This window comes from Oncorhynchus mykiss, chromosome 17, assembly GCF_057628025.1.
Source record: "Oncorhynchus mykiss isolate SJ-2025 chromosome 17, ASM5762802v1, whole genome shotgun sequence".
Classification (NCBI taxonomy): domain Eukaryota; kingdom Metazoa; phylum Chordata; class Actinopteri; order Salmoniformes; family Salmonidae; genus Oncorhynchus; species Oncorhynchus mykiss.
This window is the reverse complement of record NC_143038.1, coordinates 14,342,555-14,367,208: the sequence shown is the minus strand read 5'-3', so window position 1 is coordinate 14,367,208 and position 24,654 is coordinate 14,342,555. Positions and strand designations below refer to the sequence as shown.

At 42.7% G+C, this 24,654-nt stretch overlaps 1 protein-coding gene across 6 annotated transcripts in view; it reads right to left on the bottom strand.

Moving 5' to 3' along the window:
* Positions 1-24,654, bottom strand: part of strn (striatin, calmodulin binding protein) — an 85,234-nt gene that overhangs the window by 8,957 nt on the left and 51,623 nt on the right. For 2 of the 6 annotated variants that reach the window (XM_021568211.3, XM_021568210.3), the window contains exons 5-10: positions 11,340-11,510; positions 10,889-11,024; positions 8,297-8,456; positions 3,953-4,063; positions 2,044-2,187; positions 1,614-1,750 (exon numbers count right to left, since the gene is read on the bottom strand). In XM_021568211.3, the coding sequence (XP_021423886.1) occupies positions 1,614-1,750; positions 2,044-2,187; positions 3,953-4,063; positions 8,297-8,456; positions 10,889-11,024; positions 11,340-11,510 (859 nt within the window). Of the gene's footprint in view, positions 1-1,613; positions 1,751-2,043; positions 2,188-3,952; positions 4,064-8,296; positions 8,457-10,888; positions 11,025-11,339; positions 11,511-12,293; positions 12,426-24,654 lie in introns of those variants that run through there. The other 4 variants (XM_021568212.3, XM_090204880.1, XM_090204881.1 and 1 more) reach the window with 3 other exon arrangements.

Here is a 24,654-nt window from a genome sequence, read left to right as displayed (position 1 = left end):
TATTGTGTGTAGATTGGGATTTTTTATTTATTTAATCCATTTTAGAATAATGTAACAAAATGTAGAAAAGGTCAAGGGGTCTGAATACTTTCCGAAGGCACTGTATATGCCTTTCTACTTAGTGTTCTAGTTTAGAAGCTCAAAGTCTCTAAATCTAGCCAATCAATGTATCTTTTTCTACATGGAAATGTGAAGCAGTAGATATTTGCTGCCCCGAGGGACCTAAGTGCTGAAAGAGTTGTCTATGGGGCTCCACAGGCTTTAGGTCATGTAGATAAATAGCTAATTTACCTGGGTGCGAACACGCCATATTTATATATACAGCAGAAAATGTATTTTGTGAATGCTGCTGCCCGCTGTTTGGTGGTGGTGCCCTTTGATCTGATTAGCTGAATGTTGTACTGTCTGTCAAAATATTGCTTGCCTGTTTTCCTTCATTTTGTTATGATTGCTGTGGTCATCACAACCTCTCCCTCAACGTGATCAAGATAAAGGAGATGATTGTGGACTACAGGAAAAGGAGGACCGAGCACGCCACCATTCTCATCTACGGGGCTGTAGTGGAGCAGATTGAGAGCTTCAAGTTCCTTGGTGTCGACATCACCAACAAACAAACAAACAAACATGGTCCAGACACACCAAGACAGTCGTGAAGAGGGAATGACAAAACCTATTCCCCCACAAGAGACTGAAAATATTTGGCATGGGTCCTCAGATGCTCAAAAGGTTCAACAGCTGCACCATCGAAAGCATCCTGACTGGTTGCATCACTGCTTGGTATGGCAACTGCTCGGCCTCCGACCGCAAGGCACTACGAAGGGCAGTGCGTACGGCCCAGTATGTCACCAAGCTTCCTGCCATCCAGGACCTCTATATCAGGCGGCGTCAGAGGAAGGCCCTAAAATTGTCAAAGACTCCAGCCACGCTAGCTAATAGACTGTTCTCTCTGCTACTGCACGGCAAGCGGTACACGAGCACCAAGTCTAGGTCCAAGAGGCTTCTAAACAGCTTCTACCCCCAAGCCATAAGACTCCTGAACATCAAATAAAATGGTTACCCAGACTATTGGCATTGCCCCCCCCCACCCCCACTTTTACTCTGCTGCTACTCTCTGTTTATTATCTATGCATAGTCACTTTAATAACTCTACCTACATGTACATTTTACCTGAATTACCTCGACTAACCAGTGCCCCTGCACATTGACTTTGTACCGGTAACCCCCTGTATATAACCTCGCTATTGTTATTTTACTGCTGCTCTTTAATTATTTGTTACTTTTATTTCCATTTTTTTAAAAAGGTATTTTCTAAAAACTGCATTGTTGTAAGTATTTGGCGCATGTGACAAATAAAATGTTATATGTAAATAAAATTCCCTTTGGGACAATAAAGTGTGTTGTTTATGTCGTAATAAAGGTTTTAATTAATTTATTAATTCACTGCTAGCTGCCTTGCCATTGCATCTGGCAGTGGTTGGTGCCCAGTGTAAGGATGGACTAACGCAACTCAAATTGTAGACCAGGCTGTCGGCTTTCTTGGCCACGCCCCCCTTACTCCCCCTCACCCTCTCTTCCTTCCTTATCCTCCCTTCCCTGCAGATGTAGGTACTCACGTCGTAGGCCAGGCTGTCTGCCTCATTGGCCACAGTGAGGCCCGCCAGCTCGCCCAGGCCCAGCTCGCTCTCCGCCGCCTCGTCCGGCCCCATAATGAACGACTTCCCTGACGTGGGCGGAAACGTCATGGCCTCCACTGGGATGGATGGACGGACAGTGAGATAGATGGACAGACCAGACAAAATAGGCAGATGGACAGAGCCAGACAAACAAATTACACAGATACCAGAAAAGTAGGGAAAAATTAACAGACGGACAAACAGAAGTCAAAAACACTAAACGACTGTTACTGGTATTTGGGCCTATTAGATATTGTTGTGTAAAATTGTACATTTGTAAATTAAATTATTTACAGTCAATTGTGTATATTTGGAAATTGTGCACTCTGTAAATTCAAACCCTTTGGGGACAATTAAGCTCTCGTCTTACCTTCCTCGGGGTGGCCCACTTCGTGCTCGTTGAGCCTGGGGACGCTGGGCCGGGACGGCGGTGTCACGGGGGGCTGCATGGAGGGGATGTCCTCGGCGTCTCGCAGGTTGGCCAGCATATCCTGCAGTTTGGACCGGTTAGGCCCTGGGAGGAGGAGGAAGATGAGAAGAGGATCATGGAGAAGGAGTAGAGACAAAGAAGGAAAGGAGAGGGAGGAAGGAGGAGGAAGAGGAGAAGTAGCAGTATACAGAGAGGATCAGGAAGGAAAAGAGTCAAAGAAAGAAAGGAGAGGGATAAGGAAGACGAGAAGAGGAGAATGGAAGGTCATCTTCTTAGAGTAGAAGGGCACGCAATCCTCATCTTAAATACCTTTGGGCAGGGGTCACTGGCTCTTTGGAGTTACTGGGTACACAGGGTTTTGTACCAGCCCAGCACTACTAATCAGTTTCAAATAATACACATTTTTCAGTCTGAACCATAATTAGTTGAATCAGGTGCATTAGTGCTGGTCTGGAACAAAAGACTGCACTCCAAGTAGCTCGGAGTTGGAGACCCATGCTGGAAGGCTGATTGAAAAAAATCAAAAATCAAAAAGTGATGCAGAGAATGGACAAGATAACAGGGCCCGTATTCATAAAGCATCACAAAGTAGCAGTGCTGATTAAGGAACAGTTTAGCTTTTTAGATAATCATTTATATGATTTTATGGACAGGGGGAACCTGATCCTAGCTCAGAGCTGCTACTCAGGGGCGGCAGATAACCTAGTGGCTAGAATGTTGGGCCAGTAACTGAAATGTTGCTAGATCGAATCCCCGAGCTGACAAGGTAAAAATCTGTTGTTCTGCCCCTGAACAAGGCAGTTACTCCACTGTTCCTAGGCCATCATTGAAAATAAGAATTTGTTCCTAACTGACTTGCCTAGTTAAATAATGGGACTTTAAAAAATATATTTGTATTTATTTAAATACTCAGAAACTTTATAAGATTGAAGACACAAATAAGCAGATTGAAGAGCAGATCCACGGCTGATGCTTGGCGAAAGACGACTTCGTAGCTTGAACATAGAAATAACTCATAGAACAACAAAAGCTTAAGTTGGGAGGAAAGGAGAGCGTTAAGTCACTGACACCGGCATACTTTCAGAGAAAATAAGAAGTTGGAATGTTTGAAAAGTACAGAGACAGAAAAAAGGAACCAGCACACATACAAAGACACAGGTGTAGCTGATAACCTATGGCATAATAAAGACAGGTACAAACACGACGAAGCGGGATGGAATGTCTCAAGTGTAAGATGGTGCAACCATAGACATAGAATTACTAGAAGGGGCACGCCCATTCAAAACAATGAGGCCATAATGGGTAAGCCATTTCACTCATACTGAGTGTACCCGCGAGGGTGCAGTCAAATTGCTGTGGGCTATGCCCTTTTTAGTAATTATATTTCTATGGATGCAACTTAAAACAGCAATGAGTAAGGTCGACACAGCGAGAGGGTTAGGAATGCAGCACAGTGCACTTTTCTTTTAGTGAATGTGGTTATAGTGATTGATCACTTACAAGAGTGATCAAATTGTCCTGCGCGGTTCTGAGCACTGTGAGGAGAGGCAGTGATTGCAATCCCATAAAAATGTTAACATACAAACATGTACGCGCGGAACCACACACAGAGGCACACACAAACATGGAGAAGGTGGTACTAGATGGCCGAAATAGAGAGCCAAAACGAAGCGATGGGAGGAGTAGTGTATCTAACGTGCTTAACGTGTCTGTTAAATATAATTTTTGCATGTTATAGTTGACCTCAGAGAGAGAGAGAGAGAGAGAGAGAGAGAGAGAAGCTCTTATCACCAGGACAAGGAGAAAGAAAGCAATGACGAGAAAGAAAGGGGAGGCCTGACAGACTTACTCTTCACCCCCTTTTTGCCCTTGCGCTCCTTCCTGTACTGCTCCTTGAGTTGGGCTATGAGGCCCTGGTCCACGTCCCAGGCCTCGGGCATGGGGCACTGCTCTTCCTTCTCTACACCCGAAGGAAGGGGTTGGGGGAAGGGGGGGGGCAGAAACCGAGAAGCCGGTCAGTGTCCAGAACTTTCTATTGAACCAGACCAAACGAAACTCGAATCCAAAGTGTTATGAAATTAAAAGGTGGTTCAAGTAAAGATGGCCTCTTTAATCCTAATATATGTACAGTGCCATGCGAAAGTATTCGGCCCCCTTGAACTTTGCGACCTTTTGCCACATTTCAGGCTTCAAACATAAAGATATAAAACTGTATTTTTTTGTGAAGAATCAACAACAAGTGGGACACAATCATGAAGTGGAACAACATTTATTGGATATTGAAATTTTTTTTAACAAATCAAAAACTGAAAAATTGGGCGTGCAAAATTATTCAGCCCCCTTAAGTTAATACTTTGTAGCGCCACCTTTTGCTGCGATTACAGCTGTAAGTTGCTTGGGGTATGTCTCTATCAGTTTTGCACATCGAGAGACTGACATTTTTTCCCATTCCTCCTTGCAAAACAGCTCGAGCTCAGTGAGGTTGGATGGAGAGCATTTGTGAACAGCAGTTTTCAGTTCATTCCACAGATTCTCGATTGGATTCAGGTCTGGACTTTGACTTGGCCATTCTAACACCTGGATATGTTTATTTTTGAACCATTCCATTGTAGATTTTGCTTTATGTTTTGGATCATTGTCTTGTTGGAAGACAAATCTCCATCCCAGTCTCAGGTCTTTTGCAGACTCCATCAGGTTTTCTTCCAGAATGGTCCTGTATTTGGCTCCATCCATCTTCCCATCAATTTTAACCATCTTCCCTGTCCCTGCTGAAGAAAAGCAGGCCCAAACCATGATGCTGCCACCACCATGTTTGACAGCGGGGATGGTGTGTTCAGCTGTGTTGCTTTTACGCCAAACATAACGTTTTGCATTGTTGCCAAAAAGTTCAATTTTGGTTTCATCTGACCAGAGCACCTTCTTCCACATGTTTGGTGTGTCTCCCAGGTGGCTTGTGGCAAACTTTAAACAACACTTTTTATGGATATCTTTAAGAAATGGCTTTCTTGCCACTCTTCCATAAAGGCCAGATTTGTGCAATATACGACTGATTGTTGTCCTATGGACAGAGTCTCCCACCTCAGCTGTAGATCTCTGCAGTTCATCCAGAGTGATCATGGGCCTCTTGGCTGCATCTCTGATCAGTCTTCTCCTTGTATGAGCTGAAAGTTTAGAGGGACGGCCAGATCTTGGTAGATTTGCAGTGGTCTGATACTCCTTCCATTTCAATATTATCGCTTGCACAGTGCTCCTTGGGATATTTAAAGCTTGGGAAATCTTTTTGTATCCAAATCCGGCTTTAAACTTCTTCACAACAGTATCTCGGACCTGCCTGGTGTGTTCCTTGTTCTTCATGATGCTCTCTGCGCTTTAACGGACCTCTGAGACTATCACAGTGCAGGTGCATTAATACGGAGACTTGATTACACACAGGTGGATTGTATTTATCATCATTAGTCATTTAGGTCAACATTGGATCATTCAGAGATCCTCACTGAACTTCTGGAGAGAGTTTGCTGCACTGAAAGTAAAGGGGCTGAATAATTTTGCACGCCCAATTTTTCAGTTTTTGATTTGTTAAAAAAGTTTGAAATATCCAATAAATGTCGTTCCACTTCATGATTGTGTCCCACTTGTTGTTGATTCTTCACAAAAAAATACAGTTTTATATCTTTATGTTTGAAGCCTGAAATGTGGCAAAAGGTTGCAAAGTTCAAGGGGGCCGAATACTTTCGCAAGGCACTGTATATATAGCCTGTAAAATGTATTGCAGAGACACTTGCCTACAACCCTATTGGAGCAGTGGTTAGCGAGTTTGCCTACGGGCAGGGAGATCTGGGTTTGAGACCGGCAATGTATAGTATGTTGCATTATTGCCATTTGTTGCAGTATGTCAAAAAGTGTGTGATGGAAATTCTTCCTGTAATACACTCCCCCCCCCCCCACCACCACCACCACCACCACCACCACCACCGAGAACCCCAAGTTTATGTTTTCTACAGGCCTTCGGACCTCTCTCAAAGCACATATAGGGAGGGGGTGGTGATGTCAACACATAGGGGTCAGTCAGGAAGAGAATCGGTCAAATTCTCCTCATATGACAACAGACAGGGATGGAACAGGAGAATAGAGTCATGCCACTCGATATGGAAACACAAATGCACAAAACTGCCATTAAACAAAGGATTCGGGGAGGGGGAGTTGTAGTAAAGAGCCAGATTGGCTTCCGACAAAAAAAAAAATACAGCTGACATCAAATGCTGAATTTGATAGCCGGCAGCAATCCTGTTTTTTTTTTGCGTTAATGTATTCAAAAATATTCATGTCAAAGAAAGCTGTGTCCAGCCAAATAAGGTGACAACAAAGCATATGGTGAACAGCCGTCATGCCTCACTCAGTCTCTGCAAGGCTTTGTCCTTTGTGCCGTAACGTCAACAACAGCATAACATGCTAATGTTAAGACAATGCAAATAACATTCAATACCCCCCCCCCCCCCACACAAAATAATGCAACGCCATTCAACAATACTCCATCATGTTGTGAAATGTTCTTTATATCAAAAGCAGCAACCATGTAGGTTTTATAGTGTGAGCTGGCTAAAGAACTAAAAACACAACATATAATGTATTTCAACAAAAAATGTCAAATTATGTGGGGGACCTGTATCTATACCTATAAGCATATCACTATTCCTAATTTCAGATGCAGGCATGATCATACATGGTCCATAGGGCTCAGATCAAAAATAGTGCACCATATAGGGAATAGGGTGCCATTAGGACATACCCTCTTGTTCTTTTGCACCCCAGTATCTCTACTTGCAAATCATCATCTGCATAACTATCACTCCAGTATTAATGCTAAACTGTAATTATTTTCATCTTTATGGCCTATTTATTGCCTACCTCCCTACATTTGCACACACTGTAATAGATCTTTCTAATTTTATTTTCTGTTGTGTTATTGACTGTACGTTTGTTTCTGTTTAACTCTGTGTTGTTGTTTGTTGCACTGCTTTGCTTTTTGGCCAGGTCGCAGTTGTAAATGAGAACTTGTTCTCAACTGGCCTACCTGGTTAAATAAAGATGAAAAATATATATATATATATATCTGTAGTGGCAGTGTGTGGGATCAAGCGGAGGAGATGAACACTGGAGAGCACAGAGCTGCTGATGACAACTCTGTTTCATAACTGATCAGCAAAGCGCCTCGCTGCCGCTTGACCTTTTAATTACCATCCATCCATCCATCCATCTAGCCGTCCTTTGCTGTGTGTTCAGCTCATGGCTTCAATTATGGTTAACAGAGGAAATGCAAACAACTCAGTTTCGCATGCAAGCTGACCTAATTATCCCAATAACACAAGAATAGTCTTTAAAAAAAGATTGTGTCACCATTATTTACATGAACTACTATTGAATTACAGTATTTATAAAAATAACTGGATTGTCAACATCTAGTCAGTGGGTCAATGGATCACAGACAATTGGTCATTTGTTGTGGCTGTGTTCTAATGTCTACACTAGCAACTACTACCTTCAACTGGATCCCTCTGGCTTCCTCTGTCACACAACCAGCAACGCCACATCATCTGTTCCTCTTTGGCTGTGCAACTCAACTGACTGCTGCCTGACCTGTGACAAGCGGACTCACTGATTGCGTGGGAATGCCCTTGGTCATTGAGTGGAGATAAACACAAGGCATTGCTAGGTGATGGGAGTGAAGGGGCTCCCTGTTAGCTAAAGGGGATAATGGAGCCACAGTAGCCAGGTGGCCAGCTGTGTCTTTGAGTGAAGACTAGGACAGAGAATACAGGGTTCTGTGTGAGTGGGCGATTGAGGGATGGGTAGGTCCCCTCAGTGGGGACTGTTCTGTGGAGCTAGAGCAGGAAACCGAGTTACACTCAATGTTCTCTTGACCCAACTGTCCCTGCTATGGCCCACTCGTCCTCCCTTTGGTCTACTGTCCTCTTTCTATGGCCCTCCTGTCCCTTTTGTGCTCTCGTGTCCTGAGAATAAATGCCAGTCCCCACTTACTTGCACACTATGGTCCTACTATGGCCAACATTTCCCCTTCACTGTTGACTAGGCCTACTAATAGACCCACTGCCCCCAATAAGTTCCTTTGGCCCACATGTAAACGTTACCATTATAGTTTGAGTGTTCATCAAACAACCAACCAAGCCCCCCTCACCCCAGTCTCCTCGGTCTTCGGCACTCCGGACATCGGGCGAGCCGTCCATCTCATCTGGGCTGGCCAGGAAGTCAAAGCCCTTCAGGGCCTCCTCCGTGTCCTGGTCGTCACTCATGTCCGAGGATGAGGAGGGGGACGAAGACGTCTTCTTCCTCACCATCTGTGGAAGACAGAGAGGGTTGAAGAGACGGAGAGGGGGTCTGAGTGACTGAATGAGTTGAGTGAAAGTGTAGGTTTGAATGAGTAGTGTCCAATCAAAAACGGGTCAAAAACGAAGGAAATTGCATTGCATAAACTAGGCTGGATTCTGAGCAAGAATTAAGGCTACAGGCTACCTAACAACTCACTTTCCCGTTGAACTTGGCATCATATTTCTTCAATCCGCAGGACAAAAAACAATATATACAGTTGAAGTCAGAAGTTTACATACACCTTAGCCAAATACATTTAAACACAGTTTGACAATTCCTGACATTAAATCCTAGTAAAAATTCCCTGACTTAGGTCAGTTAGGATCACCACTTTATTTTAAGAACGTGAAATGTCAGAATAATAGTAGAGATAATGATTTATTTCAGCTTTTATTTCTTTCATCACATTCCCAGTGAGTCAGAAGTTTACATACACTCAATTAGTATTTGGTAGCATTGCCTTTAAATTGTTTAACTTGGGTCAAATGTTTTGGGTATCCTTCCACAAACTTCCCACAATAAATTGGGTGAATTTTGGCCCATTCCTCCTGACAGAGCTGATGTAACTGAGTCAGGTTTGTATGCCTCCTTACTCGCACACGCCTTTTCAGATCTGCCCACACATTTTCTATGGGATTGAGGTCAGGGCTTTGTGATGGCCACTCCAATACCTTGACTTGTTTTCCTTTTGTTGCCATTTTGCCACAACTTTGGAAGTATGCTTGTCCATTTGGAAGACCCATTTGCGACCAAGCTTTAACTTCCTGACTCATGTCTTCAATATATCCACATAATTTTCCATCCTCATGATGCCATCCATTTTGTGAAGTGCACCAGTCCCTCCTGCAGCAAAGCACCCCCACAACATGATGCTACCACACCCGTGCTTCACGGTTGGGATGGTGTTCTTCAGCTTGCAAGCATCCCCCTTTTTCCTCCAAACATAACGATGGTCATTATGGCCAAACAGTTCTATTTTTGTTTCATCAGACCAGAGGACATTTCTACAAAATGTCCCCATGTGCAGTTGCAAACCGTAGACTGGCTTTTTTATGGCTGTTTTGGAGCAGTGGCTTCTTCCTTGCTGGGCGGCCTTTCAGGTTATGTCGATATAGGACTCATTTTACTGAAAATATAGATACTTTTGTTCCCGTTTCCTCCAGCATCTTCACAAGATCCTTTGCTGTTGTTCTGGGATTGATTTGCACTTTTCGCACCAAAGTATGTTCATCTCCAGGAGACAGAACGCATCTCCTTCCTGAGCGGTGTGACGGCTGCGTGGTCCCATGGTGTTTATACTTGCATACTATTGTTTGTGCAGATGAACATGGTACCTTCAGGCGTTTGGAAATTGCTCCCAAGGATAAACCAGACTTGTGGAGGTCTACAAAAAAATTTCCAGAGGCCTTAGCTGATTTCTTTTGATTTTCCCATGATGTCAAGCAAAGATGCACTGAGTTTGAAGGTAGGCCTTGAAATACATCCACAGGTACCTCCAGTTGACTCAAATTATGTCAATTAGCCTATCAGAAGCTTCTAAAGCCATGAAAAATTACTTGTGTCATGCACAAAGTAGATGTCCTAACCGACTTACCAAAATTATAGTTTGTTAACAAGAAATGTGTTGTGTGGTTGAAAATCTAGTGTTAATGACTCCAACCTAAGTGTATTTAAACTTCCGACTTCAACTGTAGGTAAGATGTATATCGATTTTGAGACATGACATGTAGTATTTTCATATTGTAATATACGCTTTCGTATTCATTTGAAATTCCTGTTCATTTTTAAAGATGTCTCACAAAAACTAGCTTCTCTGAAATGTCAATGGAGCTTATACCAAGCCTTTTCTTTTAAAAGCCTTTTACATTTAATTCAGCACGTGTCATGGTAACTTCGCTTTTTGTAACCCACAGAAAGAACTTAGGAAATGACGACCACAAAATGTAAAATCCTCAAAAGTTAAGAGAAACCTGCACCACTATGTCAACTATGATTGGTGCTTATTATCGGATGTATTCGGATACGAACTCTAACTTTTTGAATAGAATGTTAATATATTAGAGAAAAACCCACTGAATGATTCAGAACATGAATCATATTTTTCTTGGTAAAATGTATTTTGTAACATAAGTGAAATTGTATCACTTAATTTCATCACCACCCTAGAATGAAGTACAAGGAATGAGCCAACATAGCTTGTGACTGCTACTGGTTCTCCTTGACTGTTATTGCTGCCTGTCGCTAATTCAATAGGGTTCCGGCTGTTACTCTATTGTTGTAGCCATTGCTAATGATATCGCTAATGGCTAATTAGAATTGCCCCACGAAGAAGCCCAAGTCACATCATGAATGTGTGTGTGTGTGTGTGTGTGTATAAGAGTGTTTGTGTGTCCTTGCTTACAGTGGCCAAGTTCATAATGGTCTTGTCCCTCCCTTCGCTGTCTTCGTCGTCCTCCTCGTCGCTAAACTCGGCGGCGGCGCTTTCTATGAACTTGAAGGCCTCAAGGACTGTGGCCGAGTCAGACATGTCAGGTTTACTGATGGAGAGAACAGAGAGAAAGATATACAGATGTTAGTGAGAACACAAAAACAATGCAGGACTTCTACACTTGCAGTTTCTTACTGGATTTCCTTGAAGAATGCTAGTTATCCATTAGTGATAGCATTAGCAATGGCTATGTCAATAGCATTAGCTACAACAGCAATAGCTACAACAACAGCATTAGCAATAGATATAACAATAGCATTAGCAATAGCTACAACAATAGCATTAGTGATAGCAATACATTTAGGCCAACTACAACAACAGCATTTAGCAATAACAATAGTAATAGTCATTAGCAGTTGCTCACCTGATCATGCCGCTGTCCTTCAGCAAAGATGGCTCAGTGCCGTTCACCATGGGTTCCGGTTTCCTGTCCGACGGCCTCTCTCCGGAGTCTCCAGCCAGGCCCAGCAGTGCTCTGACCCTCTGGGACTTCACATCCAAGATGGTGTCCGTGTAGCCCACCTCCTGAAGGTACCTGGAGGAGTGGAGAAAGTAAGGCCCGACTGAATGTTACGGGAGAGATTGGCTAATAATTTGGAGATTTTGTGCGTAGAGGGATAACTGTCTTTAAGCACTGATCTAGGACCAGCTCTAAATCCTAGGTGCAACTTCCATCTTCTCTAGTTTTCACATAACATTGCAGAAGCGACATGACTATATTATATATTAGTCATATTTTTACAACTGCTTATGATATATGGTGTGTCACGCTAATCACTGTGAATTAGGTTTCAAAACAGACGATGAGAGTCCAGATTAAAGGGATAAAATTACACTTGAAAGTGTTTCTAAAACTATTTTCATTAATATTTAAGTAGTTATTTGGAGTTAACTGTATTTAAAGTGGAGTTCCTGGTGTGTTAGTCAGACGGAATAGAGCAGGACATTGACCATTTCAGGAGCCAGATGTACTGGATTAGACAACAAAGACAAAATCTTGGAGAAAATAAAGTTTTGTTAAAGGCAAACAAGCTAGAACTAATCAATATGGCCTACTTTATTGGATACAATTTCTGAAGAAAACAAACATGTTCCTTTATATACCATAGTGTCCAAAGAAAGCAATTGACTGAAACTATTCCCCTCCGAGCAAGAAAAAAAAATCAGTTTTCAGTCACTGCACAACAAGGGAATGAAACAGTATTGGATAATGGAACCAATTAAAACCACACATGAATAGAATCTTAAGCCAACTTACAAACAACTTAATAAGATCAAATGCAACATTTCATTAAAGCTCTCCAAAACCACAACATACCTCACTTGGTAGGTAAAACCAAAATCAAGATGACACCCTTCTATCCTGATTCCTTCAAGACGCGCTTAAGTTTTGATGCTGATGCTCCAAGGTCGGAGGTTTTGATAAAACAGCGTCTTGTGCAAGCTTTAACAGAACGAGGGAAGGGGGGGGGGGGAGAAAAAAAGTTCCTCTCCGTCTCTTGCTGTACCAGCCTCTTCAGTTGCAGGAGCCCTGAATGCCCTGACACAATCCTCCATTCATGGGCTAACACCATCTCTGTCTCGGACACTGTGCTTCGTTACACAGACACACACCAGAGACAATACACACACAACACACACACTTCCTCTCAATGAGACGCTGCATTCACATTCCTTCATCCAAGCACGTCATCCAAGGATAATACAATTTAGTGCCCAGATTTATTGCTTGATCTATTTTGGCAATAAGCACATATTCTTGCTAACATAAGGCCTTAAATGCTGTAGGTATTGGAGCTATGTGCAACTTCTCAATGGGTAAAACTGCTCATAACATGCACAGAGGAACGCAAATGAGCCAATACCTCGTATTTAATATTAAAACAAGTTTAAGTTCAATTGTTGAGAAAACGTCAAATATTTTAGTGATAGAAGTCAAGAATACGTGTAACAATGAATGCTGGACTCTGATCAAGTGTCTGAACTTTACTTAGTCTATTTTATTATTTTAACTGTCTTTAGACTAGCTGCACTCCATGATTCCCTGCTCTGCCCTCTTCCCATCGCTCTTCTCTATTTCCCCCCCCTATTCTTTCCCTCTTCTCTCTGTCAGGTAAGGTTCAGTGAGTTCATGGTTCTGATGGGGGGAGTGAGGGACCCTGTCCCTTGAGTGGTTCAGTGCCTGCCTGTAGCTGCCGCTCATGTCACTGTTTGTAACACACACAAGCAGACAGATACAACATACACACAAAGATATATACACACACACATCCTCTCTCTTATCCCATTTGAGGGCTTGGTTGCCATTTTGACACACATACACACATGGACTGACACACACACAGATTTTATATATTATATATATATAATACATACATACATACATACATACATACATACATACATACATACATACGGGGAAAAAGGATTTAGTCAGCCACCAATTGTGCAAGTTCTCCCACTTAAAAAGATGAGAGGCCTGTAATTTTCATCATAGGTACACTTCAACTATGACAGATAAAACGAGAAAAGAAAATCCAGAAAATCACATTGTAGGATTTTTAATGAATTTATTTGCAAATTATGGTGGAAAATAAGTATTTGGTCACCTACAAACAAGCAAGATTTCTGGCTCTCACAGACCTGTAACTTCTTCTTTAAGAGGCTCCACTGTCCTCCACTCGTTACCTGTATTAATGGCACCTGTTTGAACTTGTTATCAGTATAAAAGACACCTGTCCACAACCTCAAACAGTCACACTCCAAACTCCACTATGGCCAAGACCAAAGAGCTGTCAAAGGACACCAGAAACTAAATTGCAGACCTGCACCAGGCTGGGAAAACTGAACCTGCAATAGGTAAGTAGAGTGGTTTGACGAAATCAACTGTGGGAGCAATTATTAGGAAATGGAAGACATATAAGACCACTGATAATCTCCCTCGAGTCAAAATGATCCCAAGAACGGTGAGCAAAAATCCCAGAACCACACGGGGGGACCTAGTGAATGACCTGCAGAGAGCTGGGACCAAAGTAACAAAGCCTACCATCAGTAACACACTACGCCACCAGGGACTCAAATCCTGCAGTGACAGACGTGTTCCTCTGCTTAAGCCAGTACATGTCCAGGCCAGTCTGAAGTTTGCTAGAGAGCATTTGGATGATCCAGAAGAAGATTGGGAGAATGCCATATGGTCAGATGAAACCAAAATATAACTTTTTGGTAAAAACTCAACTCGTCGTGTTTGGAGGACACAGAATGCTGAGTTGCATCCAAAGAACACCATACCTACTGTGAAGCATGGGGGTGGAAACATCATGCTTTGGGGCTGTTTTTCTGCAAAGGGACCAGGACGACTGATCCGTGTAAAGGAAAGAATGAATGGGGCCATGTATCGTGAGATTCTGAGTGAAAACCTCCTTCCACCAGCAAGGGCATTGAAGATGAAACGTGGCTGGGTCTTTCAGCATGTAAGAAGCATTTCAAGGTCCTGGAGTGGCCTAGCCAGTCTCCAGATCTCAACCCCATAGAAAATATTTTGGAGGGAGTTGAACGTCCGTGTTGCCCAGCAACAGCCCAAAAACATCACTGCTCTAGAGGAGATCTGCATGGAGGAATGGGCCAAAATACCAGCAACAGTGTGTGAAAACCTTGTGAAGACTTACAGAAAACGCTTGACCTCTGTCATTGCCAACAAAGGGTATATAACAAAGTATTGAGTTAAACTTTTGTTATTGACCAAATACTTATTTTCCACCATAATTTGCAAATAAATTCATTAAAAATCCTACAATGTGAGTTTCTGGATTTTTTTTCTAATTTTGTCTGTCATAGTTGAAATGCACCTATGATGAAAATTACAGGCCTCTCTCATATTTTTAAGTGGGAGAACTTGCACAATTGGTGGCTGACTAAATACACACACAGTCGTGGCCAAAGGTTTTGAGAATGACACAAATATTAATTTTCAAAGTCTGCTGCCTCAGTTTGTATGATGGCAATTATACTCCAGAATGTTATGAAGAGTGATCAGATGAATTGCAATTAATTGCAAAGTCCCTCTTTGCTATGCAAATGATCTGAATCCCCCAAAAACATTTCCACTGCATTTCAGCCCTGCCACAAAAGGACCAGCTGACATCATGTCAGTGATTCTCTCGTTAACACAGGTGTGAGTGTTGACGAGGACAAGGCTGGAGATTACTCTGTCATACTGATTGAGTTTGAATAACAGACTGGAAGCTACAAAAGGAGGGTGGTGCTTGGAATCATTGTTCTCCCTCTGTCAATCATGGTTACCTGCAAGGAAACACGTGACGTCATCATTGCTTTGCACAAAAAGGGCTTCACATGCAAGGATATTGCTGCCAGTAAGATTGCACCTAAATCAAACATTTTAACAGATCATCAAGAACTTGAGCGGTTCAATAGTTGTGATAAAGGCTTCAGGGCGCCCAAGAAAGTCCAGCAAGCGCCAGGACTGTCTCCTAAAGTTGATTCAGCTGCGGGATCGGGGCACCATCAGTACAGAGCTTGCTCAGGAATAGCAGCAGGCAGGTGTAAGTGCATCTGCACGCACAGTGAGGCAAAGACTTTTGGAGGATGGCCTGGTGTCAAGGAGGGTAGCAAAGAAGCCACTTCTCGCCAGGAAAAACATCAGGGACAGACTGATATTCTGCAAAAGGTACAGGGATTGGACTGCTGAGGACTGGTGTAAAGTCATTTTCTCTGAGGAATCCCCTTTCCGATTGTTTGGGGCATCCGGAAAAAGCTTGTCCGGAGTAGACAAGGTGAGCGCTATCATCAGTCCTGTGTCATGCCAACAGTAAAGCATCCTGAGACCATTCATGTGTGGGGTTGCTTCTCAGCCAAGGGAGTGGGCTCACTCACAATTTTGCCTAAAAACACAGCCATGAATAAAGAATGGTACAAACACATCCTCCGATAGAAACTTCTCCCAACCATCCAGGAACAGTTTGGTGACGAACATGCCTTTTCCAGCATGATGGAGCACCTTGCCATAAGGCAAAAGTGATAACTAAGTGGCTCGGGGAACAAAACATGGATATTTTGGGTCCATGGCCAGGAAACTCCCCAGACCTTGAGAACTTGTGGTTAAGCCTCAAGAGGAGGGTGGACAAACAAAACCCCACAAATTCTGACAAACTCCAAGCATTGATTATGCAAGAATGGGCTGCCATAAGTCAGGATGTGGTCCAGAAGTTAATTGACAGCATGCCAGGGCAGATTGCAGAGGTCTTGAATAAGAAGGGTCAATACTGCAAATATTGACTCTTTGCATCAACTTCATGTAATTGTCAATAAAAAAGCCTTTGACACTTATGAAATGCTTGTAATTATACTTCAGTATTCCATAGTAACATCTGACAAAAATATCTAGCAGCAAACTTTGTGGAAATTAATATTTGTGTCATTCTCAAAACTTCTGGCCACGACTGTACACGGTTTGTTCTGCAGCCCATGTCAGTGAGACCGGAGAAATATCGACAAGAAGAACCCTGTTACATAGCGTGGGCTGGCGAGATGAGATTAGGGTTGGGGGCTGCGTGGACTATCTGCTGTGCTGTATGTGAGTGTCTGTGTGTAACAGTGCTCCGACATGTGGAACCGAGATGTGGCCACGCCATGTGTGCTGCTGCTGTTGGTGTGCTCTACGAGTTGTGTGAATCATGAAAAGGCATAGCAGAGAGAGCTAGATAGAGGATTGTGTGTGTGTGTAGTCACTGTGTTAGGAGTTGCAGTGCTAACCCTAGTCTGTACATTCCATAGATTGTACTGTGTGTGGATAGCTGGAATAATACAAGTGGATGATTCTGCAATGGATGAGCAAAGACACACACACTTCTCTCATTGCTCCATCACAGTATTGTCTGTTTATTCCTTTTTCTCTATATGTCTCACTCCTATGCATGCACGCACACACACGCATGCATGCATGCACCCGCACTGTGACAGAAACATTACATATTTACCTGGTTTGTTTGATATTAATAGTTAGCAATTAATACTTAACAAATAGGACATTTCTGTTCTGTTTAATTCTGTGTTTCTGTAAAGAGCTGGTTTCCACTCTAGTTCCCTGCAGATAATCTGGGCGTATGGTCACTGGAGATGGCTTGAGCTGACAAATGAGTAAATGACTGCATTACAGAGACAATGCGTTTTACTAGAGATAGTTAAGGAGTAGAACATTGTCTCAAAATAATCCTTGCATCTGGGAAACTAAGCCAGATTGGGGATAAGACAACAACCCATGTGGAGATAACGACAGGATGAACCCAGAGTGGCTTATGATGCTCCTTGGTCTGCATGAGGGGGGTTGAACCAACCCTAACTGAGCATTGTTAGTGTCAGCTATATATAGAACTCTGCATTTGTGTAAAGGTTAGGTTAACTCGGTCCAACACTTAAGAGTGTGGAGGGTGTCGACCAGCCTCATTATTGCAATAATTAATCAATACTAAATAAAGATGATTGTTTGAAGAAATGACCAAGTCTCTCTCAGTACTGAATTTCCACACCATTTTTAGCGATGAGGATGGGATCTCTGCAACTTCAACTGCTCCTGAAGATCTGGGTAAACTGTGCACAGGGGATCAGAAATTGGGATCTCAGGGAAAAACCACACTCATTATTGAGCAGCTGTACCCTCCTATGATCTGAAAGGTAGTGGGCATGGGTGGATACCAGAGTTCGGAGAGAGGTTGGCTTGGTCAATGTATCAATAAGCAAAAAATAATAATTAATAAATAAAAGCCCCTGTTGAGGGTACGCTCAGAGCGAGTTCTTCCTTACGAGGGCCACAGCTTAGGTAACTAGCAGGACTGAGTTGCGTTGATAAGAATGTTCTTAAGTGAGGTATCCTTGGGAATGGTTATTAAATAGCCAGTTGAGGGCAACCAAAAGTCCAGCCCGTAGTACTGAATTGATCACAGTAGGACTGGTGAGGTTTGTGGGAACGAGGGACCAGAGCCTGGTGACACCCTGCGGGGGCACTAGTGCTGGCGGAGTTCTATTAGACGAGGGACCTGCGCCCAGTGACACCTGAAAGAACACTGGCCCTGGCGAAGTCTAATTAGAACGTGTTGTGTTAGTTATGTGTTTTTTAGTGTGTTAACAGGTATGCCCCGGGTTACTATTTTTAGGTGTTTTGATCATTTTCCTCGTCTGTCTCATTCCCCTCTGTGTTTTTTTGTTTGTGTTTTCTGTGAATGTGATACGAGTGTGTGTGAGGGAAGTATGTTTTGGGAACAGTACTGTGTGAATGTGAATTAGAGTGTGTGAGGGCAGAAATAAGTGTTAATCTTACATTAAGATAAGATATGTAGCGTTATCTTGGGGTCCGTTCAACACTGCCCATCATAGAATATCAGGGGGTGGTTTATTAAGTGCTAGATGTTATTTTAGAAAATAGCTGCAAACCTATAATATCTGGAAGTCTAGGAACCGTTGAGGATACGTGTAGAGCATTATTCCCATAAAGGTCCGGGAAATTAATAATACAAGGCTACAACAGCAATGGATCAAAGTTTGGGGTGGTAAGAGGCTATAGTATTGTGCCCACCTTTATGTTTTTTCCTTAAGAATTGGCTGATGTATGTTTACATTTGGGCATTACAAGTTCATCTTAAAATAACAGATGTTTAATGAGTGTGAAGCAGAGGTTGGTATTCATTTTGTTTAGTAATATTGATAAGGAGGAAGGAGGAGCTCCCCAAACAGGTCAGCGACAAAGCTGTGGAGAAGGACAGAAGGACAGATCAGGGTTGGGTTATAAAAGAATATCATATAAAAAAATATCAGAAACTTTGAACATCCTATGGAGCACCATTAAATCCATTATTGACTCTTTGCAAACTGGAATCCATTTATCCGGAGGCTGCATTCATTGTAGGTGGGGATTTTAACAAGGCTAATCTGAAAACAAGACTCCCTAAATTTGATCAGCATATCGATTGCGCAACCATGGCTGGAAAAACCTTGGATCACTGCTATTCTAACTTCCGCGACGCATATAAGGCCCTGCCCCGCCCTCCTTTCGGAAAAGCTGACCACGACTCCATTTTGTTGATCCCTGCCTACAGACAGAAACTAAAACAAGAAGCTCCCTGTTGAGGTCTGTTCAACGCTGGTCCGACCAATCTGATTCCACACTCCAGACTGCTTCCATCACGTGGACTGGGATATGTTTCGTATTGCGTCAGACAAGAACATTGACGAATACGCTGATTCGGTGAGCGAGTTCATTAGAACGTGCGTTGAAGATGTCGTTCCCATAGCAACGATTAAAACATTCCCAAACCAGAAACCGCGGATTGATGGCAGCATTCGCGTGAAACTGAAAGCCCGAACCACTGCTTTTAATCAGGGCAAGGTGACCGGAAACATGACCGAATACAAACAGTGTAACTATTCCCTCCGCAAGGCAATCAAACAAGCTAAGCGTCAGTATAGAGACAAAGTAGAATCTCAATTCAACGGCTCAGACACAAGAGGTATGTGGCAGGGTCTACAGTCAATCACGGATTACAAAAAGAAAACCAGCCCCGTCACGGACCAGGATGTCTTGCTCCCAGGCAGACTAAATCACTTTTTTGCCCGCTTTGAGGACAATACAGTGCCACTGACACGGCCCGCAACTAAAACATGCGGACTCTCCTTCACTGCAGCCGACGTGAGGAAAACATTTAAATGTGTTAACCCTTGCAAGGCTGCAGGCCCAGACGGCATCCCCAGCCATGCCCTCAGAGCATGCGCAGACCAGCTGGCTGGTGTGTTTACGGACATATTCAATCAATCCCTATCCCAGTCTGTTGTTCCCACATGCTTCAAGAGGGCCACCATTGTTCCCTTTCCCAAGAAAGCTAAGGTAACTGAGCTAAACGACTACCGCCCCGTAGCACTCACTTCCGTCATCATGAAGTGCTTTGAGAGACTAGTCAAGGACCATATCACCTCCACCATACCTGACACCCTAGACCCACTCCAATTTGCTTACCGCCCAAAGAGGTCCACAGACGATGCAATCTCAACCACACTGCCCTAACCCATCTGGACAAGAGGAATACCTATGTGAGAATGCTGTTCATCGACTACAGCTCGGCATTTAACACCATAGTGCCCTCCAAGCTCGTCATCAAGCTCGAGACCCTGGGTCTCGACCCCGCCCTGTGCAACTGGGTACTGGACTTCCTGACGTGCCGCCCCCAGGTGGTGAGGGTAGGCAACAACATTTCCACCCCGCTGATCCTCAACACTGGGGCCCCACAAGGGTGCGTTCTGAGCCCTCTCCTGTACTCCCTGTTCACCCATGACTGCGTGGCCATGCACGCCTCCAACTCAATCATCAAGTTTGCGGACGACACAACAGTGGTAGGCTTGATTACCAACAACGACGAGACGGCCTACAGGGAGGAGGTGAGGGCCCTCGGAGTGTGGTGTCAGGAAAATAACCTCACACTCAACGTCAACAAAACTAAGGAGATGATTGTGGACTTCAGGAAACAGCAGAGGGAACACCCCCCCTATCCACATCGATGGAACAGTAGTGGAGAGGGTAGTAAGTTTTAAGTTCCTCGGCGTACACATCACAGACAAACTGAATTGGTCCACCCACACAGACAGCATCGTGAAGAAGGCGCAGCAGCGCCTCTTCAACCTCAGGAGGCTGAAGAAATTCGGCTTGTCACCAAAAGCACTCAAACTTCTACAGATGCACAATCGAGAGCATCCTGTCGGGCTGTATCACCGCCTGGTACGGCAACTGCTCCGCCCACAACCGTAAGGCTCTCCAGAGGGTAGTGAGGTCTGCACAACGCATCACCGGGGGCAAACTACCTGCCCTCCAGGACACCTACACCACCCGATGTCACAGGAAGGCCATAAAGATCATCAAGGACAACAACCACCCGAGCCACTGCCTGTTCACCCCGCTATCATCCAGAAGGCGAGGTCAGTACAGGTGCATCAAAGCTGGGACCGAGAGACTGAAAAACAGCTTCTATCTCAAGGCCATCAGACTGTTAAACAGCCACCACTAACATTGAGTGGCTGCTGCCAACACACTGACTCAACTCCAGCCACTTTAAAATTTGGGAATTGATGGGAAATGTAAAATATATCACTAGCCACTTTAAACAATGCTACCTAATATAATGTTTACATACCCTACATTATTCATCTCATATGTATATGTATATACTGTACTCTATATCATCTACTGCATCTTTATGTAATTCATGTATCACTAGCCACTTTAACTATGCCACTTTGTTTACATACTCATCTCATATGTATATACTGCACTCAATACCATCTACTGTATCTTGCTTATGCTGCTCTGTACCATCACTCATTCATATATCTTTATGTACATATTCTTTATCCCCTTACACTTGTGTCTATAAGGTAGTAGTTTTGGAATTGTTAGCTAGATTACTTGTTGGTTATTACTGCATTGTCGGAACTAGAAGCACAAGCATTTCGCTACACTCGCATTAACATCTGCTAACCATGTGTATGTGACAAATAAAATTTGATTTGATTTTATTAAAAGATGAAAAGAATAAGGCACCACAACAAACCTGCCAAGAGAGGGCCACCCACCAAAACTCAAGGATCACGCATTAATCAGAGAGGCAACAAAGAGACCAAAGATAACCCTGAAGGAGCTGCAAAGCTCCACAGCGGAGATTGGAGTATCTATCCATAGGACAACTTTAAGCCGTACACTCCACAGTGCTGGGCTTTACGGAAGAGTGGCCAGAAAAAAGTCTTTGCTTAAAATAAAAAAAATAAGCAAACACATTTGGTGTTCACCAAAAGGCATGTGGGAGACTCCCCAAACATATGGAAGAAGGTACTCTGGTGAGATGAGACTAAAATTTAGCTATTTGGCCATTAAGGAAAATACAATGTCTGGCACAAACCTAACACCTCTCATAACCCCGAGAATACCATCCATGTTTTTCATCAACAGGGACTGGAAAACTGGTCAGACTTGAAGGAATGATTGGATGGCGCTAAATACAGGGAAATTCTTGAAGGAAACCCGTTTCAGTCTTGCAGAGATTTGATACTGCTAAAGCAACACTCAAGTGGTTTAAGGGGAAACATTTTAATGTCTTGGAATAGTCAAAGAACAGACCTTAATCAAATTGAGAATCTGTGGTATGAATTAAAGATTGCTGTTCACCAGCGGAACCCATCCAACCTGAAGGAGCTGAAGCAGTTTTGCCTTGAAGAAATCCCAGTGGCTAGATGTGCCAAGATTAGAGAGACATACCCCAAGAGACTTCCAGCTGTAATTGCTGCAAAATGTGGCTGTACAAAGTATCGACTTTGGGGGGGTGAATAGTTATGCACACTCAAGTTAATTTTTTTTTGTCTTATTTCTTGTTTGTTTCACAATAAAATATATTTTGCATCTTCAAAGTGGTAGGCATGTTGTGTAAATCAAATCATACAACCCCCCCCCCCAAATATCCATTTTAATTCCAGGTTGTTAGGCAACAAAATAAGAAAAAATGCCAAGGGGGTTGGGGGGTGAATACTTTCGCAAGCCACTGTAGGTTATTAGTGGGGGTTTTATAGCACTCTAATGAGGTGACATTTTAGTAATAAAAAGGTACAAGGTTAAATGAGGAGTAGAGGGATTGAGCCTTGAGATCATAAAACAAATTAGCTGTGGTTGAAAGTGAGCAGGCAGTGGCACATTTGAAGTAGAGGTATGAGTAACATTCTTTGACCGTTTCTGATGATTGTTTCTTGGTTTTGTAGTTTTGGTGACACCAGTGAATTTGAGCAGGAAGTTAATGTATTCTATAATGATCATCTGTTTCCATTACATGGAAAGTAATTAAAGTAGATTGAAATAAGTATTGAATATTAAGCTGATAAGACAGCACCAACTTTTTGAAGGTTCTACATTTGTTGAACAGTTTTCTATTATACTAAATTAATGCAACAGGTTAAATTGATAGGATTACTGGAAAGGGGCTCTGGGATTGTTTATTTTAGACGGGTCGATTCCACTTAATGGAACACGGTATTATCTGATGTGTCTTGAATTGGATTCTTGCTTCCAGGACAAAAGGAAGTCCAATACAGTATTATGTTAATTAAGGGAGACGTGGAGACCACGTCTCAAACAACTTTTTATTAGATGCCTGTGATCAAATATGATTGATTCCTTACGCTGAGATATTGACTACTATGGTGGAAAAAATGCAAGATTATGTTATAATACTTTTATGGCATGAAATGGTTGTTTTATGCAACAGAATAGAGTATTCTATATATTGTGTGTGTTCTACTGAGGATGGCCCTCTGGGAAATAATACTGACAGGAGATTTAAGATGTCTTTTGGGTGATAAAACCTAAAGAGCATTTCAGAGCGTGAGTTAATGTTTCTGTTCTATACTGTATCAGGGAGAGATGGTTCCAGTTTGGAGTCGGAGGGCCAGACACTGGCCAGACACAATGAAAACTGTTGACACAGCAGATACTGTCTGCTATGTATTATAGGTATATTTCATACATATCTTAACCTTGTGACACATTCTATATATCGGTTGTTCGTCTTGTAGGTTGAAAGGGGTGCATCTTGGCTAGACCTTTGTACTTTTGTCTCGGGGCTCTCAACGAATCTTCTGAGCGTGACCAGCCATGACCAGCCATCATTATCGTAGAGCACTCAAACGATTCACTTTATGTGTGTGCGTTGTATTGACCTGCTCCCTTATTAATTGTGATTAAATATTTAGTTTAAATATTAAGTATAACTCTGACTTGTGTGATAAGTTTGTCTCCTCATTTGATAGTAAAGAAATGAACCACCACACTACATTTGCAACAGAAAAAAGTATTATATTTAGAGTGGTAACAGGAACAATCTATGGCGAAACAGCTGTCACATATGTTGTTGGACATTGGTCTAGTAACGACACCAGGATAAGTTTACATGGTTATGAATGGAGAGACCAGTAAAATAATACAATATGGGAGTGAATTGTCAGACTCGTTGGCGAGATACGTTGCATGCTAAATTAAGCGCACATAAACATTGGGGTACATTAACCTCTCTAGGGTAGGGGGCAGCATTTGGAATTTTGGATGAAAAGCATGCCCAAATTAAACGGCCTGCTACTCAGGCCCAGAAGATATGATATGCATATAACTGGTAGATTTGGATAGAAAACACTCTAAAGTTTTCCAAAACTGTTAAAATAGTGTCTGTGAGCATAACAGAACTGATTTGGCAGGCGAAAACCTGAGAATAATTCATTCAGGAAGTATTTTTTTTTTTTTTTTGTAGTTTTCTATTCAATGCTATTACAGTATCCATTGACTTAGGACTCAATTTGCAGTTCCTATGCCTTCCACTAGATGTCAACAGTCTTTAGAAATTGTTTCATGCTTTTATTCTTATAAATGAGGGAGTAAGACCAGTCTGAATGAGTGGACCCTGACGTGTCACAGAGCTTTTTCATGCGCAATCCCGAGAGTGCATTTCTTGTTTACCTTTTATATTGACGACGTTATTGTCCAGTTTAAATATTATAGATCATTTAGGCTAAAAAAACAACCTGAGGATTGAATGTAAACATCGTTTGACATGTTTCTATGAACTTTACGGATACAATTTGGATTTTTTTCT